General features: G+C 48.3%; 1 protein-coding gene across 5 annotated transcripts in view; it reads left to right on the forward strand.

The window, feature by feature from the left end:
- The first annotated feature begins 18,442 nt into the window (after positions 1–18,442).
- Positions 18,443–18,899, forward strand: part of ADCK5 (aarF domain containing kinase 5) — an 18,941-nt gene continuing 18,484 nt past the window's right edge. For all 5 annotated transcript variants that reach the window (XM_025871346.2, XM_073893401.1, XM_025871347.2 and 2 more), the window contains exon 1: positions 18,443–18,568. In XM_025871346.2, coding sequence (XP_025727131.2) covers positions 18,557–18,568 — 12 coding nt within the window. In that variant the 5' untranslated portion in view covers positions 18,443–18,556. The remainder of the gene's footprint in view (positions 18,569–18,899) is intronic.

The raw sequence follows: 18,899 nt of genomic DNA on the forward strand, positions 1-18,899 counted from the left end.
GCCACCTCCTCTTGGCCTCTGGGGCAGGCCAGAAACAGAGGCCCACGGGGGACCTAGGCTCTGCAGGGGAGGCAGGACACCCGAGCTGTGATCCAGTATGACTGGCCTGGCACTGAAATCCTATTCTCACAGACAAGGGGCCCCATTTCTGCAGTGGGGAGCCTGCTGCTGCAAGGGTCTCACCCAAGTGATTGTGGGGGCTGGGAAAAGTGGCTCCTGCCCTGCCTGCCCCAACCCCTTCCCAGAATTGTTCTGGTTCCGGATGCCCTTTTTAAACTTCAGAAGCTGCCTGTCCTTGAGTTGACCTGCACATGGGCCTTTGAAGGTCTCCTCTTTCCCCTGCCCTGGCAGGAGCAGCTGAGCAGGAAGGTGGGAGAGACCCCCAGGCCCTGACCACTGGAGCCTCCGGTCTGGGGCTGCATCAAGTATTGGGAGGGCCCAGGCTCCCAGGTGGGTCAGACATAGCCCCGCCCTGAACACAGGAGGCCACCTGCCAGGTCCCAGGCTCCCAGGATGCTGATGGCCTGGAGAAGGAGCAGGGGCAGTGGAGGGTTCACGTGGCTGTTTGCCTTTGGGAGTCCGAGCTGGTAGGTGGAGGTGAGCTGCGGAAGCCATCTTGGTGGTGGTGAGTGGAGAGATTCAGAGGGAGGAAGACAAGGGCATGGGGTTGGAGTGGGTGCTGTAGCCATGGGCCTTGGCACACCCTCTTCCCCACATACACCCTCTGCCCTCATCCTCCAACAGCCCCCTCCCTTGCCCACCCTGGGTCTGGAGCTCATGGAGCCGGCTCCCAGTTCTTGCTCTCTCTTCCGTCGGGCAACGATCAAAGGCATTTACAAGAGCCTCATCTCTGCCCACATACGCATTTGTGCCAGGCCCAAGGGCCACAGAGGAGTAAGACCCTGTGGGACATGCACAGTCTCCTGGAGAGAGGGGGGCAGGTGGCCCTGAACCTGGGGGTCAGGGCTGGAAGTGGACAATTTGAGGAAGCCACTGCCCTTAGGAGCCTCAAGGGCCTTCCTGTCAGTGCGTTGTAGGAAATAACAAGGGGAGGGAGATGCGGAAGGGCCGAGTTCTTGAGAGCTGTCCCGACACACCCTTCCTACTCATGACTGCCCAGCACTGAGTGTGGTCGCCAGGGCACCCACACTTCCAGCTGGGCAGCAGGTGGCCCACGACTCTGGCTCACAGCCCTGCCCAGAGGGTCTCTCAAACCCAGGGCTGGGGGGAATTTGAAGGAGAGGGGAGGCAGTGGGCAAGGCAGGACCTTTGGCACCTGGCTGTCCACAGAGAGGACCCCCCTGGGTAAGAGCAAGACCTGGGCTACAGACCCACTGTTGCCGTGCCCCACCGCCAGGAGCAGGCCCCGCAGTCCCTCAGAACAAGAGAAGGGCCAGCTAGGGTGTGGCCTGCCACGCGCAGCTTCCTTTCCCAGGGGTGTGGCCACTTCCCCTGAGACTGAGCCTGTGCATGTCTGGACAAGCCTCACCTGGCTTTGGTGGAATGATTAAAGGCCCTGTGGTTCTCGCCTACTGGAGTCCCTAAGGAGGTGTGAATTCCAATGCGGTTGAAGATAGGACAACACCTGGATGATAAAATGGTTGTGTCCTCCCATTACCATCTGCTCAGGGGCCCCTCCCTCTCTTGCTGTGTCTCTCTCTGTCAAATAAATAAATAAAATCTTAAAAAAAAAAAGACATGGGACAATGGTCCTCTATAAGGGGCTTCCTCTCCTCCGTGGAATTCAAAGGGACCTCCTGGCTTTTGTGGCACCAGAAAATGGAAGTGTGGGAGCATCTGGGACCCTGGCCAGTGAATGAGTGCAGGTCATCAGCCATTCCGGAATCAGCCACTCTGTCCATGTCCACCCGTCTCAGGGAGGCTAACTGCCTGAGGCCACAAGGCCACTTGGACTTCCCCACTCCAAGCACTGGCCTCCTCTCCACTGCCCCTTTGGGGGAGCTCAGAGGCTACTAAGGTTCTGATGGGGTGCTAATCACAGGACCCAGTACCCCCACCCTGTTGTTGGGTGGGTGACCCAGATGATCCAATCATGGGGTCCATCCTCCTGCCCACGGTGATTGAACTAAGGGACCGTTGCTTCTATGGAGCAAATCAGGGTCTACCGTGACATCTGTCTTAGGATGTCAGTCATCCCAAGAGCTATAAAAAGCTACCCAAACTATTCCCAGAGCACACCTGAGAATGAAGGCTCCCCAGAGGCAAGCAGGGTGAGAGGTGGAGAGAGGCAGAACCCAGAATACATCCTAGGATCGCCTGGATCCAGTGGCATCTGAAGCTAGATCTTTGGACTTTCAAATTATGAGGGTCCACAATTTCTTGCTTGTTTAAGCAAAGGTGAGTTGATTGCTCTCCGTCACAGCCGAGGCACAGTGAAGCATGCCTCCCTGAAACATTCAGGACAGCTCAGACCTTAGATGGACCAGTGCTGATCCATCTTTTCTTGCTTGGGGGAGAGTCAGTCATTCTCTTGGCAACTCTCCCTGTCACCCTCCCAATGCCTTTTCCTCTCCTAGGGGCCTCCACCTCCAGCTCCTTAGCATAGTGCTTCTCTGACCCACTCCTGACCTGCAAGGGGGAGTTCCCTGGGCATCAGACCCTCTCAGAAGAATGCCCAGGTGGGGCGCCTGGGTGGCTCAGTCGTTAAGCGTCTGCCTTCGGCTCAGGTCATGATCCCAGGGTCCTGGGTTCGAGCCCCGCATCGGGCTCCCTGCTCCGCGGGAAGCCTGCGTCTCCCTCTCCCACTCCCCCTGCTTGTGTTCCCTCTCTCACTGTGTCTCTCTCTGTCAAATAAATAAATAAAATATTAAAAAAAAAAACCCAAAAAACAAAACGCCCAGAGCCGGGCCAGGCAGGGGGCAGGCAGGAACTTCCTAGACGAGGTCCCGAGGTCCCATGGGCTGCTCTTGGGGGAAGTTCTTCTGTGTGTGCATAACAGTATGAGCATTTTAATTTGGTGAAAGACAAGCTGCAAACAACTTTGAAATTTCCATCCTTTTGCAAAGGCGGTGGGAAAACTGAGCTAATTAAAAAGCAGATTGGAAAAGATTTCCTACCCGGCCCCTCCTGACACCCCTGAGCCTCCCCAGATGTTTCCTTTGTTGTTGTTTTTTGAGTAGGCCCCACGCCCAGCGCAGGGCCTTTAATTCAAGACCTGAGATCAAGACCTGAGCCAAGATCAAGAGCCCCACAGGCACCCCAGAATGTTCCCTTTGTAGAGTCATTCTGTGGATGGCACCCTTCTCAGAGTGCTGAGCGGGGTGGTGTGGCTGCAGAGGGCCGAGCACCAACTCTGTACACAGATCTCCGGAAAGGCGGGCTACCAGCATGGGGAAGGCAGAGAAGGGAAGGTGTTCATACCTGGACCAAAGAACACAGACAGGAAAAGGAACCATGTGCGCAGCAAAGCCAGGGGTCTGGAAACCTCCACTGAAGAGCAGAGATAGTGAGAAAGGCCCCTGTGGTGAGGCCACTGTGGATCCTCCAGGGGGCCAGGGAGCTGGGGTGAGCTGGTGGCGAGGCAAGTGCGGGGCTGGGAGCCTGGAGCCAGTCATCCCCTCCCGCTGAGGTCTCCACATGGAACAGGGGGCAGGCTTCACGTTTCTTGAGGGTCCACTGTGTTGAATGTGCATGGCCTGGCTGGCTGGGTCCCTCTTCAAAGCAGTATCATGGCACCTGGCTCCAGGAGTCTTGACATGAAGAACATCACACTTCTTTATTTTTCTGAATGAAGAGTCACCAACCCTCTCCCCTCCACCCTCCAAGCCAGAGGTCAGCCAAGCTCAGCCATCACTGGGACTGCCCTCTCCCTGGATGTGCTAGAAGCACAGGGGCTCTGGGCAGGGTGGGAGGTGGTCTGGCTTCCAGTCCTTGGGAGCTGCCATCAGAGCTGGTGCTGGAGCAAACTGGGGGGATCTCAGAGCCAAAACCTTGAGGAATTGGGGCCTGAGGATGTGGCTGATGGGGACTAGGTACTGGGGTAAGAGGAGATAAAGCTTGGGATCTGGGGAGGTGGGCTGGGACAGAGCAGAATATGGTTTTTAGGGGGACTGGGAATCCTGGGGACTGAAAATCGTGGCACTTAGGGGATGGGGCCTGGGATGTAAAAAGTTTAAGACTGAACGAGCAGAGCCATTTACTGGTGTCTCTAAGGAGAGCTGTGCTCTGTGTAAAGCACATCATCCCAGGGTCTCTGATTCATAAGGTTGGTGCCTCTCATTGTCTTCAAACCATTTTACAACTTTGTGTTTGTAAATAACTAGTAGCAATGTAAATGATTGTTTTCCACAGACCTGAAAATGAATGCTGCCCCATGCAGGCTCAGCTGATTTCCTTCCTCCAGTTGTGGAAGAAGCTGGTTTTGTATCCATTCGTAAGTCAATTCCAGCAATCCTTCATTCTGCATAGATCTGTGATTCTTTGACTTCTTTGAAGCAGTTATAATATTCCTGAATCTCTTTTAAAGAATGACTTAAATAGAATCTTTGCCATGTGTTCATTTTATATCTATATAAGAATTATGATACTGCCTTTTTCTGAAAGTTATCCTGTAACAGCTTTGGAGGCTTTCCACCAAGATTGCCGGTGGCTCCCTGTGACTGAGCTGGGTGAGCTGCGTTTCCTGAGTGTGCACCTCACAGGTTAAGCCCCGGCATGTCTGTTCTTGGTTTCTAGGGAGGAGTCTGAAGTGGTAATAGAATCATGATTTCCTAACTGTAGTTTTTCTACTTATAATTTTCCTCTCAAGTTATTTTGTGGGGTTTTTTGTTTGTTTGGTTTTGGGATTTTGTTTTGTTTTTGTGACCAGTAAGTTATTCCCCGTTGCTGAGAGTGATGGAGCAATGGCGGTATTGGTTTCACGGTCTGACCATTTGGTGAGCTCCATAAATGGACTAATGATTTATAGACATCTAGTGTCTACTGGATGGGAAACAGTGGAGAATCTGAATTGTTAAATCTTAGTTAGTTCTTGACTCTATCATTAAAGAGGCCAACAACAGATTTGAGCTGGCAGAAGAAAAAATCAGCAAACCTGAAGATAGGTCAATTAACATAATCCAATCTAGGGAAAAGAATGAAGAAAAATGTACAGAGCCTCAGAGTCATATGGGATGCCATCAGGTATCCCAAACATACACATAAAGGGAGTCCCAAAAGGAGGGGAGAGAAAGTAGCAGAAAGAATATTTAAATAATGGCTGAGGGGCTCCTGGCTGGCTCAGTCAGTGGAGCATGCGACTCCTGATCTTGGGGTTGTCAGTTGAAGTCCCATATTGGGTGTAGAGATGACTTAAATAAAACTTTAAGGGGCGCCTGGGTGGCTCAGTCAGCTGGGCGTCTGCCTTCGGCTCTGGTCATGATCTCGGGGTCCTGAGATCGCGCCCCATGTCGGGCTCCCTGCTCAGTGGGGAGCCTGCTTCTCCCTCTCCAACTCCCCGTGCTTGCGCTCGCTCTTGCTATCTCTGTCTCTCTCTCAAATAAATAAATAAATAAAATCTTTGGAAAAAAACACTTTAAGAAAGAAAGAATGGCTGGAAACCTCCCAAATTTAATGAAAATGTTAATGTAACATGTAAGAAATTCAACTCACTCCAAGTGGGATTAACAGGACATCCACATCCAGAGACATTATAATCAAACTTCCAAAAGTCAAAGACAGAGAATCTTAAAAACGGCGAGAGAGAAGAGACTTGCCATGTACAAGGGATCCTCAGTAGACTAACAGCTGATTTCTCTTCAGAAATCATGGAGGCCAGAGATGGTAGGATGACATACCCAAAGTGCTGAAAGAAAAAACTGTTGACAAAGAATTCTGTATTCAGCAAAACTATCCTTCAAATATGAAGGAAAAATTAAGACATTCCCAGCTAAATAAAAACGGAGAGAATTTGTCACTAGTGGAACTTCCCTATCTGAAATATTAAAGGTAATCCTTCAGGCTGAAATGAAAGGACACTAGACAGTAACTCAAATCCACATAAAAAATAAAGAGCACTGGTAAAGGTGACTACATAGGTATATACAAAATTCAGTATTCATGCATTTTTGTCTTTTTAATTCTTTTTCTTGTCCTATCTGATTTAAAATATAACTGCATAAAGCAATAATCATAAAACTATGTTGATGGATTTATAACATATAAACATGCAATTTGTATGACAACAATAGAATAAAGAAAGGATGTAATGGAGTTATATAGGAGTGGATATATGAGTAAAGTTCTTATATATTATTGAAGTTAGGCTGGTATTAATATGAACAAGATTGTTATAAATAAAGATGTTTAATTCCTAGGAAAATCACCAAGAAAATAACAACAACAACAACAAAAACATAGTTAAAAGAATGACAAAATTAAAATAGTACACTAGAAAATATCTGCTTAGCACAAAAGAAGGAAGTAATGGAGGAACAGAGGAACAAAAAGACAGGACATATATTTTATCTTCTTTTTTTTTTTAAGTAGACTCCCACCCCAAGGTAGGGCTTGAAGTCACAACCCTGAGATCAAGAGTCGGGTGCTCAACTGACTGAGCCACCCAGGTGCCCCCCAGAATGGATTTTTTAAAATGACCTTACTTTGGGGCGCCTGGGTGGCTCAGTCGTTAAGCGTCTGCCTTTGGCTCAGGTCATGGTCCCAGGGTCCTGGGATCGAGCCCCGCATCGGGCTCCCTGCTCCGCGGGAAGCCTGCTTCTCCCTCTCCCACTCCCCCTGCTTGTGTTCCCGCTCTCGCTGTGTCTCTCTCTGTCAAATAAAGAAATAAAATCTTTTTCAAAAATTAAAAAAAAAGATTTTATTTATTTTGGCAGAGAGAGACAAATAAATAATCTTTAAAAAAAAATCTAACATAGAGTGCCCATCTGCCTCGGTATGATGCACAGGTTTTTATTTTATTTTTATTTGTTTTTATTTTTTATTTTTTGGGGTGGAGCAGCAGAGCAAAGTTTATTAAGCCATAGTACAAAACTCCCAAAGAGAGAGGGGACCCAAGAGGGTTACCCAACAGGTTTTTACTGTTTTATTTTTAAAGATTTTATTTGTCAGAGAGAGAGCACAAGCAGGGGGAGTGGGAGAGGGAGAAGCAGTCTTCCCACCAAGCAGGGAGCCCGATGCGGGGCTCGATCCCAGGACCCTGGGACCATGACCTGAGCCGAAGGCAGACACTTAATGACTGAGCCACCCAGGCACCCTTCATCCATGGAGTTTTATAAAAATATAGGTATCTCAGCTCTGCTCCAAACTCACTGAGTTGCCTTATTGATATTTTTGGCATATTCTTTGCCTTTAGTGTCTATTATGCCTCAGAATTATTTTTTCCACTGTAGATATTATTCCATAATTTTTCCACTGTAGATATTATTCACCCATATTTATAAATCAGATGTAACATTAACCATCTTCTCTGAAAACAGGTTTAATCACAGTCTTTAAAAATATTTTATCTACATTTTTTAGAAATTGGTTTTGGGGCACTTGGGTGGTGCAGTCACTCAAGCATCCCACTCTTGATTTCAGCTTTTGGGTCGTGATCTCATGGGTTGTCAATGGGCTCCCTGCTCAGTGGGGAGCCTGCTTGAGGCTTCTCTCCCTCTGCCCCTCCCCCTACCCTCCCTCAAATAAATATATCTTAAAAAGAGAAATTGGTTTTATTATCTTTGCCTTTCATGTCACAGAAACAAACAACTTTCTTTATCAGTTGCATTATTGTTTTCTTATTATTTTTAAAAAAATTTTTATTTGTTAGAGAGAGAAAGCATGAGCACGGGGAGCAGCAGAGGGAGAAGTGGGCTCCCTGGGATGTGGGACTAGATCCCAGGACTCTGGGATCATGACTCGAGCCAAGGCAGACGCTTAACCAATAAGCCACTCAGGCATCCCGTCGGTTGCATTATTCTTATTTTGAACTTTCATCAGACCTCTTACATTTGAAAATGTTGGGTTGCAAATTCATCATACTCACTGAGTCTCTGTCATCTTTTGTTTGGCCTGAAGTTCTGCTATCAGCCACAGGTGGGAGACTGTGTCTTCAATTAAGGATGGTCCCAGGGCACCTGGGTGGCTCAGTCAGTGAAGCTCAGGTCATGATCTCAGAGTTGAGAGATTGAGCCCCACTCGATCAGGCTCTGCACTCAGCACAGAGTCGGCCTGAGATTCTCTCCCTCCCCCTCCCCCTCTGCCCCTCCCCCTGCTCATGCGTTAAGGCGTGTGCGCCTGCGCGCGCTCTCTCTCTCTCTCTCTCTCTCTCTCTCTCAAGTAAATAAATAAAACCTGTTAAATAAATAAATAAATTCTTTTTTTTGACAGAGAGAGACATGGCGCTTAATGACTGAGCCACCCAGGCGCCCAATAAATAAATAAATTCTAAATTCTTTAAAACAACAAAAAAGAAAAACAAATCTCCCTAGAAAAGGACAGAACCAGACTCCAAACTATTGACCCTTTAGAGAATGGTCTCTGGGTGCAGCTTCTGCTGGCATTGCTCAGGTGACTTTCAGACCACTTCTGGGGCTGAGTCAGTGTTTCCAGTTTCTCATGGAGAAGCAGCAGTTCCATGGGCTGGCTGCTCACCCCAAGCCCAGCGGGCCAGGGATTGCTATCAAGACCATGTGTGCAGGTAAGGGAAATGTCACCCTAGTCATTTGCCTGAATACTGTTGATTTTTTTTTTAAATTTTATTTATTTATTTGAGAGAGAGAGAATGAGAGATAGAGAGCACGAGAGGGAAGAGGGTCAGAGGGAGAAGCAGACTCCCCACTGAGCGGGGAGCCTGATGCGGGACTCGATCCCGGGACTCCAGGATCATGACCTGAGCCGAAGGCAGTCGCTTAACCAACTGAGCCACCCAGGCGCCCTGTTGATGTTGTTTTAATGTTCATTTTCTGGGTACATAGGAGGCCTGTTCTCTTTCTCCTTAAGCTATTTGTAACCATATCAATTTAGTAGATCTTTTTGTAAACTGAATGCAGTCTTTTTTTAAAAAAAGATTTTATTTATTTATATTTTTATTTTTTTAAGTAGGCCCCATGCCCAGCATGGAGCCCAATGTGGGGCTTGAAATCGTGACCCTGAGTTCAAGACCTAAGCTGAGATCAAGAGTTAGATACTCGGGGTGCCTGGGTGGCTCAGTCGTTAAGCGTCTGCCTTCGACTCAGGTCATGATCCCAGGGTCCTGGGATTGAGCCCCACATTGGGCTCCCTGCTCTGCGGGAAGCCTGCTTCTCCCTCTCCCGCTCCCCCTGCTTGTGTTCCCTCTCTCACTGTCTCTCTCTGTCAAATAAATAAATAAAATCTTAAAAAAAAAAAAAAAGAGTCAGACACCTAACTGACTGAGCCACCCAAGTGCCCCTAAAGATTTTTTTAAAGATTTTACTTAGGGGCGCCTTGGTGGCTCAGATGGTTAAGTATCTGCTTTCAGCGCAGGTCATGATCCTGCGGTCCTGGAATCGGGCCCCATGTAGGGCGCCCGGCTCAGCAGGGAGTCTGCTTCTCCCTCTCCCTCTGCCTCTCCCTCCTCCCTCTGCCTCTCCCTGCTTTGTGCTCTCTCTCTCAAATGAAAATCTTTTTAAAAATTAAAAAAATAAAGATTTTATTTATTTGAGAGAGAGAAAGAGCACAAGTCGGGGAGGGCAGAGGGAGAGGAAGAGAGACAAGCAGACTCCCTGCTGAGTGGGGAGGCAGATACAGGGCTCGATCCCAGGACCCTGAGATCATGACCTGAGCTGAAGTCAGATGCTTAACCAACTGAGCCATCCAGGCACCCCACCCCTAAAGTATTTATTCTTATTTATTTATTCATTTATTTTGATTTTATTTATTTATTTGACAGAGAAAGATACAGTGAGAGAGGGAACACAAGCAGGGTGAGTGGGAGAGGGAGAAGCAGGCTTCTCTGTATATATAGGTCTTTTGTTTATTTGTTCATTTGTTTTGTTTCTTAGATTTTACATATAAGTAAAATAATGTGGTATTTGTCTTTGTCTGACTTAGCATAATACACTCTAGGTCCATCCATCTTGTAACAAATGGCAAGATCTCATTCTGAGTAATAATTCCATTTATTTGTTTGTTTTAAGGTTTATTTAAGTCCTCTCTATCTCTACACCTTATTTGGGGCTTGAACTCACAACCACAAGATTAACAGTCACATGCTCTTCCGACTGAGCCAGCCCCAATATTCCATTGAAATCACATCTGATTCTCACTGACTCACCTCCCTGGGCCTGATATTCATGGACTCTTACTGAGTGTCTTTACTTTTCATGGCACTATAGATATTTGCTTAGGTTCAATAGTTTATCCTCTTTTTTCGCCAAGATAAAATTGGAAAAAGCAGTTATGTACCCAAGACCTTGCAATGCTGAGAGTGTCAATCACTAATCAGGTATGATCAGCTGCTTCTATGGAGTTTGGGTTGACTTTATGGAGTTAGTACCTACAAAATTCTCTTAATTTGACTGTAGCCTCTGCCCACCAATGAAAGCTTCTCAGGGGACAAAGAGAAAATGCCCTGCAGTTCAGTGCCGCTACAGCTCTGACAAATGCCTGGTCTGACTCAACTGAAGCACAAGGCAGCCCCAGACTGGCCCACTAACAACACAGGGACCAAACCGTGTCCACAACAGGCAAAGAGAACCATTGCAGATGAATCGACTGAAGGAAAAAGTGGCTCAGCCACAATAGCAGGGTGCACACAACACACATAGAAGACCCCACTGAAGCACCAGTTTCTGATGAACAGGAGACACTGCACTGCAGGGCACTATAGGACCTCTTCTTCATAAGGGCCACCACTTTCAAGAGCAGGAGATGTAGCTGAATTTCCTGAAACAGGAACAGACACAGAGAGTTAGATAAAGTGAGGAGACAGAGGAATATGTCCCAAATGAAAGAACAGGACAAAACCACAGCAAGAGACCTAAATGAAACAGAGGTAAGTAATATGTCTGATAGAGAATTTAAAGTAATGGTCATGAAGATATTCACTGGACTTGAGAAGAGAGTAGAGAATCTCAGTGAGACCCTCAAAAAAAGAGATAGAAAACTTATAAAAGAAGTATTGGAGATGAAGAACTCAATAACTGAAATTAAAAATACACTAGAGGGCTGGGGTGCCTGGGTGGCTCAGTCGGTTAAGCAGCTGCCTTCAGCTCAGGTCATGTTCCCAGAGTCCTGGGATCGAGCCCCACATCGGGCTCCCTGCTCAGCAGGGAGTCTGCTTCTCCCTCTCCCTCTGCCTGCCACTCTGCCTGCTTGTGCTCTCTCTCTCTGTCAAATAAATAAATAAAATCTTTTAAAAGAATACACTAAAGGGAATAAACAGTAGACTAGAGGAAGCAGAAGAACAGATCAGCAACTTGGAAGACAAAAGAACAGACAGTCACCAAGCTGAACAGCAAAAAGAAAAAGGAATAATAAAAACTGAGAAGAGGTTAAGGGAACTCAGTGACACCGTCCAGTGTGATAACATTCACATCATAGAAGTTCCAGAAGGAGAAGAAAGAGAAAAGGGGGCAGAAAATTTATTTGAAGAAATACTAGCTGAAAACTTCCTGAATCTGGGAAAGGAAACAGAAATCCAGATGCAGGAGGCACAGAGTCTCCAAAAAAATCCAACCAAGGAGGTCCACAACAAGACACATAGTAATTAAAATAGCAAAAAGTAGTGATAGAGAATTTTAAAAAAGCAAGGGAAAAGAAAACAGTTACGTAAAAGGGAAACCCCATAAGGCTATCAGCGGATTTTTCAGCAGAAACTTGGCATGCCAGAAGAGAGTGGCATGATATATTCGATATGCTGAAAGGAAAAAACCTGCAGCCAAGAATACTCAACCAGCGTTCAGAACAGGATAGATAGTTTCCGAGATAAAGTAAGTTCAAGGAATTCATCACCACTAAACCAGCCCAACAAGAGATGTTAAAGGGAACTCTGAGTGAAAAGAAAAGATCATAAGTAAAAGTAAGAAAAGTAGGAAGCACAAAAGCAGTAAAATCAAGTATATTTATAAAAGTCTGTCAATGGATTCACAAAACAAAAGGATTTAAGCTATGACACCATATACCTAAAACTTGGGGGGGGGGCAGTGCGGGTAAAGAATTGGTTCAAACTTAAGTGACCGTCAGTTTAATATAGATGGCTACATATGGAAGAGGTTCTATACAAACCTAATGGTAACCACAATTCAAAAACCTGTAACGGAAACATAAAAAAATAATGAGAAAGGAATCCACGTATATCACTAAGGAAAGCCAGCAAACGAAGAGAGAAGAGAACAAGAGAAGAAAGGAACAGAGAACAGCCATAAAACAAAACAACCGTAAAACAAGTAACAAAATGGCGATAGCTACATACCTGTCAATAATTACTTTGAATGCAAATGGCCCAAACACCCCAATCAAAAGATATAGTGTGATAGAATGGATAAAAAGGCAAGACCCCCTATATGCTGCCTACAAGAGATTCATTTCAGACCTAAAGACACCTGCAGATTGAAAGCGAAGGGATGGAAAAGCATTTAGCATGCAAGTGGAAGTGAAAGGAAAGCAGGGTAGCAATACTTATATTGGACAAAATAGACATTTAAAAAAAAGATTTTATTTATTTTTGAGAGAGAGAGAGTGCATGAGCACAAGAGGGGAGAGGGGCAGAAGAAGGAGCAGACTCCCCGCTGAGCAGGGAGCCTGATGTGAGACTCAATTCCAGGACCCTGGGATCATGACCTGAGCCAGAGTCAGACGCTTAACCAACTGAACCATCCAGGCGCCTGACAAAATAGATTTTAAAGCAAAGACTGCAACAAGGGAGAAAGAAGGACCCTATATAACTGTAGAGGGAACAATCCAACAAAAAGATATAACAATTATAAATATGCATCCAACATGGGAGCACGCAAATACATAAAGCATCTAATAACAAACATAAAGGAAGTAATCGATAGTAATACAATAATAGTAGGGGACTTCAACAGCCCACTTATATCAGTGGACAACTCATCCAAACAGAAAATCAACAAGTAAACAGTGGCTTTGAATGACATATTGGACCAGATAGATTTTTTTTTTTTAAAGATTTTATATATTTGACAGTGACACAGCAAGAGAGGGAACACAAGCAGGGGGAGTGGGAGAGGGAGAAGCAGGCTTCCTGAGGAGCAAGGAGCCTGATGTGGGGCTCGATCCCAGGACCTTGGGATCATGACCCGAGCCAAAGGCAGACGCTTAATGACTGAGCCACCCAGGTGCCCCTGGACCAGATAGATCTAACAGATATATTCAGAACATTCCATCCTAAAACAGTGAAATACACATTATTTTCAAATGCAAATGGAACATTCTCCAGAATAGATCACATACTGGGTCACATAACAAGTCTCAACAAATCCAAAAAGATTGAAATCATACCATGTATCTTTTCCAAACACAATGCTAGGAAACTAGAAATCAACCACATGGAAAAATCTGGAAAGATCACAAATACATGGAACTTAAATAACACGCTACGAACCAACAAATGGGTCAAATAAAAAAAGAGCAAATTTTAAAAATACGTGGAGACAAATGAAAATGAAAACACAATGGTCCAAAATCTTTGAAATGCAGCAAAGCTGATCTAAGAGGGGAGATTATAGCAGTACAGGCCTGGCTCAAGAAGCAAGAAAAATCTCAAATAAAGAATCTAACCTTACACCTAAAAGAGCTAGCAACAGAAGAACAAACACAAAACCAGTAGAAGGGAGAAAATAATAAAGATTAGAGCAGAAATAAAAACCAGGAACTAAAAAAGCAAGAACAGGAGCTGGTTCATTGAAAAGTTCAACAAAATTAATGAACCTTTAGCCGGACTCATCCAGGAAAAAAAAAAAAAAGGATCAAAACCCTCCTAGGATTGAAGATTCTGGGGGCCTTACAGGTAATCAGGAAGGTCACTTCCCAGCAGGCCCGGGAACAAAGACGTTCACCCAAATTATAGGTATTGTATTTCTCACCTTGGGAGAGTAATACAGGCTTTTGAAAGTCCAATCTGAGATTTCTTATGAAAACTTCCTGCAAAGCAAACGTATGGCTTAACACTTACCACACCCACATAAATAACTGGGTCACACTTATTGAAGCCAGCCTCATTTTAAGGGCCTAGAATGATCTTTATTTGAAAAAAAAATTTTTTTATCGAAAAGGTGGAGGGAGACAGTAATAAGCAATTTAAATTTTGCAATAAACAAAATACACTAGTGATATTTCTTTTTTTTAAAGATTTTATTTATCTGTTTGTCAGAGAGAGAGTGAGAGAGAGAGCACAAGCAGGGGGAGTGGCAGGCAGAGGGAGAAGCAGGCTCCCAACTGAGCAAGGAGTCCGATGAGGTACTCAATCCTAGGACCCTGGGATCATGATCTGAGCTGAAGGCAGATGCTTAACTTACTGAGCCACCCAAGCATCCCATACATTAGTGGTATTTCTCTCTTTTTTTAAATTAACATACAAGGTATTATTCGTTCCAGGGGTACAGGTCTGTGATTCATCAGTCTTACACAATTCACAGTGCTCATTACAACACATACCCTCCCCAATGTCCATCACCCAGCCACCCCATCCCTCCCAACCCCTTCCACTCCAGCAGCCCTCAGTTTGTTTCCTGACATTAAGAGTCTTTTATGATTTATCTCCCTCTCTGGTTTCATCTTCTTTCATTATTTCCCTCTCTTCCCCTATGATCCTCTGTCTTGTTTCTCAAATTCCACATATCAGTGAGATCATATGATAATTGTCTTTCTCTGATTGACTTATTTTATTTGGCATAATACCCTCTAGTTCCATCCACATCATTGCAAATGGCAAGATGTCATTTTTGTTGGCTGCATAATATTCCATTTTGTGTGTGTGTGTGTGTGTGTGTGTGTGTGTGTGTGTGCCACATCTTCTTCATCCATTCATCTGTCGATGGACTTCTGGGCTCTTTCCACAGTTTGGCTGTTGTGGACATTGCTGCTATAAACATTGGGGTGCACGTGCCCCTTCAGATCACTACATTTGTATCTTTGGGGTAAATACCCAGTAGTGCAATAACTAGGTTGTAGGGTAGCTCTATTTTCAACACCTTTCTGGATTATCTGATTCTGATTCTAACAGATCCTACCTTTCATCCCCTTGGAATCATCTTACAGCTTTAAATTGTAGATGACCAACAGCAATGCAGACACTTCCTTTTTATAGATATACAAATAAATATGGCTCAGCGGAGATTCAATTGTTTTTTCTTGTGGAAAAAGCCAATCTCCATCTATTTTTAAATTCATTTCAGAAAAACGTAAATGTTGGGGCACCTGGGTGGCTCAGTCGGTGAAGCATCTGCCTTCGGCTCAGGTCATGATCCCGGGGTCCTGGGATCGAGCCCCACGTCGGGCTCCCTGCTCAGCAGGAAGCCTGCTTCTCCTTCTCCCTCTGCCCCTCCCCCTGCTCATGCTCTCTCTCTCTCTCTCAAATAAATAATCTTTTAAAAAATGTAAATGTCATAAACACTTTATTTTACAGATTATAAAACTGAATTTTAAAAACAAAACAAAAAATTGATTTCATCATTCCTTTACTCCACATAGATTTCTGGGTTTGAACTTTCCTTTTGAACTTGTAACCACTTCCTTGTTGTCTCATTAGTTAACAAGTTAAATAAACCTTTGACACACTGTGCCAGTTTTTTAGGAATGCTGAAACCAATTACCACAAACTTGGTGGCTTACAATGACAGAAATCTGTTCCGTTAGAGTGCTGGAGGCCAGAGATCTGAAATCAAGGTGTTGGCAGGGCTGGCTCCTGAAGGCTCTGAGGGAGACCCCGCTCCAAGGCCCTTTCACGCTTCTGGTGGTGCCCGCCATCCTGGATGTCCCTGGGCTTGTGGCCACATCGCTCTGTCTGTAGGTCCACATCAGCTTTTCCTCTGTGTCTCAGGTCTCTCTCTTCTCCTATAAGGACACCAGCCACTGGAATTAGGGCCGTCCTCCTCCAGGATGGTCTCATCCAGAGAACTTTAATTCAATTACATGTGTAACAACCCTATTTCCACATGAAGTCACATCACAAGCTGCAGAGGTTAGAACTTGGACATATCTTTTGCAGGGACATTGTTTAGTCCCCACGCACATGTTCATTTTATGTTTGTGTGAGAAATCGTGCTTCTTAGTAAATACATACTTCCATTTTTAAAAAAAGATTTTATTTATTTGAAAGAGACAGCGAGAGCATGAAAGGGGAGGAGAGGCAGAAGCAGGCTCTCCGCTGAGCGGGGAGCCCAACGCAGGGCTCGAGCCCAGGACCCTCAGGATCATGACCTGAGCTGAAGGCAGACACTTAATACTGAGCCACCCAGGTGCCCCACACTTCCTTTTTAAGAAACAACAGTTTTGTAGATTCATGGGCTTGGGAACACAGGGGTGCTGGGAGATTTGGGAGGTGTACTTGGGAGTGGGGGACCGACCAGGCAGCACTGCAGTGGAGTGTGTCTGGGGTTTGCATGGACCAGGAATAGTGGTCACTTGGGGGAAGGTTTTCTTGGCACTCCTAGGGCCCGGCCATCTCAGTTTTGGGGAACTGACTTCACGTAGCCCCACCAGGGGTAGATTCCCCCCTTTCAGTCCAGGGGCCTGTACCTGGGACAGGAGCCCCAGGCAGTACTAGGGTCCTTTGACGTGGCAATAGAACAGAGTCCATTCCTTTGTGTGTTTGGGGAGAGGGAACCGGCTGTACTTGTTTCCCAAAAGTGGACAAGAAAGCCCCTCCCCCATTCCCAGCCCCAGGCGTGGCCCAGGCTTCCAGCAGTGTCTGTGTTTGGGCTCATGCTGCCATTCTCAGCCTTGCCGGTGTCACTTCCCAGACACTTTAGAAGCATTGTTATGTGGCCTACACTATCTCCTGGACCTGTTTCAATAAACATCATGGGGGGGGCGCCTGGGTGGCTCAGTTGGTTAAGCAACTGCCTTCGGCTCAGGTCATGATCCTGGAGTCCCAGGATCGAGTCCCGCATCGGGCTCCCTGCTCAGCGGGGAGTCTGCTTCTCCCTCTGACCCTCTTCCATCTCTCATTCTCTCTCTCTCAAATAAATAAATAAAATCTTTAAAAAAAAATAAAAAAATAAACATCATGGGGTCAGGTGAGGAGGCTCAATGTATGCAACTGGGAACATTCCAGAAAGCCCGCCTTTGGAAGGGGCTCAAGGTCCACTGTCAGGCCCTAGCCCGGACTCCAGGGACGGGGCTGTGAAGATAAGGCAGGCAAAAAAAAACCAGTGAGGACAGCTGTCTGCATTCAAGAGTACGGAGCCCAGCTTCTGTTACAAGGGCGATGATGGGAACAAGGTGATTCTGGGCACTGAGCTGCAGCAGAAGAGGCCTGGGGTGGTGTGTTTCACGGCAGGAGACGCTGGCTTCACCTGCGCCCGGGGTAAGGGACAATCTGCAGGGACCACTGGGCTGCCCTTGCGGGAGCAGGAGGAACCACGTGGAGACGCAGGAGCCGTGTGGGGGCAGGGGGGCCATGCGGGACCCAAGGAACCTTGCGGGAGGATGGGGAGGAGCTGATAGGAGAGCTGCCGGGACCAGCCTTAGTGGAGAAAGCTTCTGGAGCAGTCCACGTGAAGGTGGGGGACTGGGCAAGCGCGGAGTAGGGACACGAGGCCCAGGGCGGCCGCTGCAGGATGGCCAGGCCACCGCAGGGCTCGGTGCGGACCCGCGTCCCCGACCCCTGGGGGCGTGGCTCCCGGAAGGAGGAGCCCGCAGGGGGGCGGCGCGGAGCTCCGCGCCCTGGCCGCCGACGCGGGAGGGAGGCGAGAACCCGGCGCGAGCGGCGTTCGCCGGGCCGGGGGAGGGAAGTGGAGACGAGGAGCATCGGCGCGGGCTGGGAGGGCCTGAGGGAGGAGGGGACGGGTCCTGCCCTGCCACCCGGGCAGGCTGGCCTGTCCTGCGCTCACCGCTCACCGCGTCGCTACTGACGGCCCGCCTTCCACGGCGCCCGTAAGCATCCCCGGCCTCGATCCAGGGAGCAGAGAGCTCTAACCTCATTTCGTAGCGAGGAAAGCGAGCAACGACTCAGTGAAAGAGGTTCTCCCTAACCGGTGGCACATACGTGTTGAGCCCCTCCCCGCCCCAGCGGTCCGGGCTCCAGCTCTCAGAGCAGTGTCCCCCCACCACACCCTCCCGCGTCCGCCCATGCCCTGAGCTCCCCGAGCCTCGGCTTCCATTCGGCGGGAGCAGACCCCCGCCCCAGAGCGGCTGTGAGGCCTGAGCCCGGAGTCGCCTGCCGGAGTGGACGCCGGGGAGGGGACACAGGGCGCGCTGTCCCAGCCCTGAGGCGAGGCGGCGGCGGCCGCCAGGGGGCGCTGCTCCAACGCCGACGCGGGCACGCTCGGGCGTGGCTCCCGGGCTCCGCCCACCGCCGTCGGGGCGGGGCGCGCGTGCGCACTGAGCCCCCGCCCCGCAGGGGTTGCTGGGCGGGGCGGCGGGGGCGTGCGGCCCGCGGGAGCCGGAGCTGGAGCGGCGCGGCGGGGCCGGGAAGATGTGGCGGCCGGTGAGTTCCCAGCCCGGCGCGGCCGGGCGCCGCTCCCGCGGGCCCCGCCAGCCTCCGTCCGGAGCCCTGGCGCCGCCCCGAGCCGCCCCGTCCTGGGCCGCGTCAGGGACCGTCAGGGCTCCTGGGGGCGGGCGTCCTTCGCCGTTGTCGGAGCCCCGGTTCTTCGCGGTAGCGACCCCTCGGCCGTGTGCTGGGGGGCGCCCGGTCCCCCCCGGAGGGCCCGCCGCCGGGCCTGCCCCCGGGCACGCCCCAGAGGCCGCTCGCTCGCCGCGACGGAAGCTGCCCCCGAGACAGCCCCGTGTGTGCCGCTCGTGGACACCCCTCCCGAGAC

The sequence above is a fragment of the Callorhinus ursinus genome, unplaced genomic scaffold, assembly GCF_003265705.2.
Source record: "Callorhinus ursinus isolate GAN/ISIS: 27379988/994484 unplaced genomic scaffold, GSC_fseal_2.0 scaffold5, whole genome shotgun sequence".
NCBI classification, from domain to species: Eukaryota; Metazoa; Chordata; class Mammalia; order Carnivora; family Otariidae; genus Callorhinus; species Callorhinus ursinus.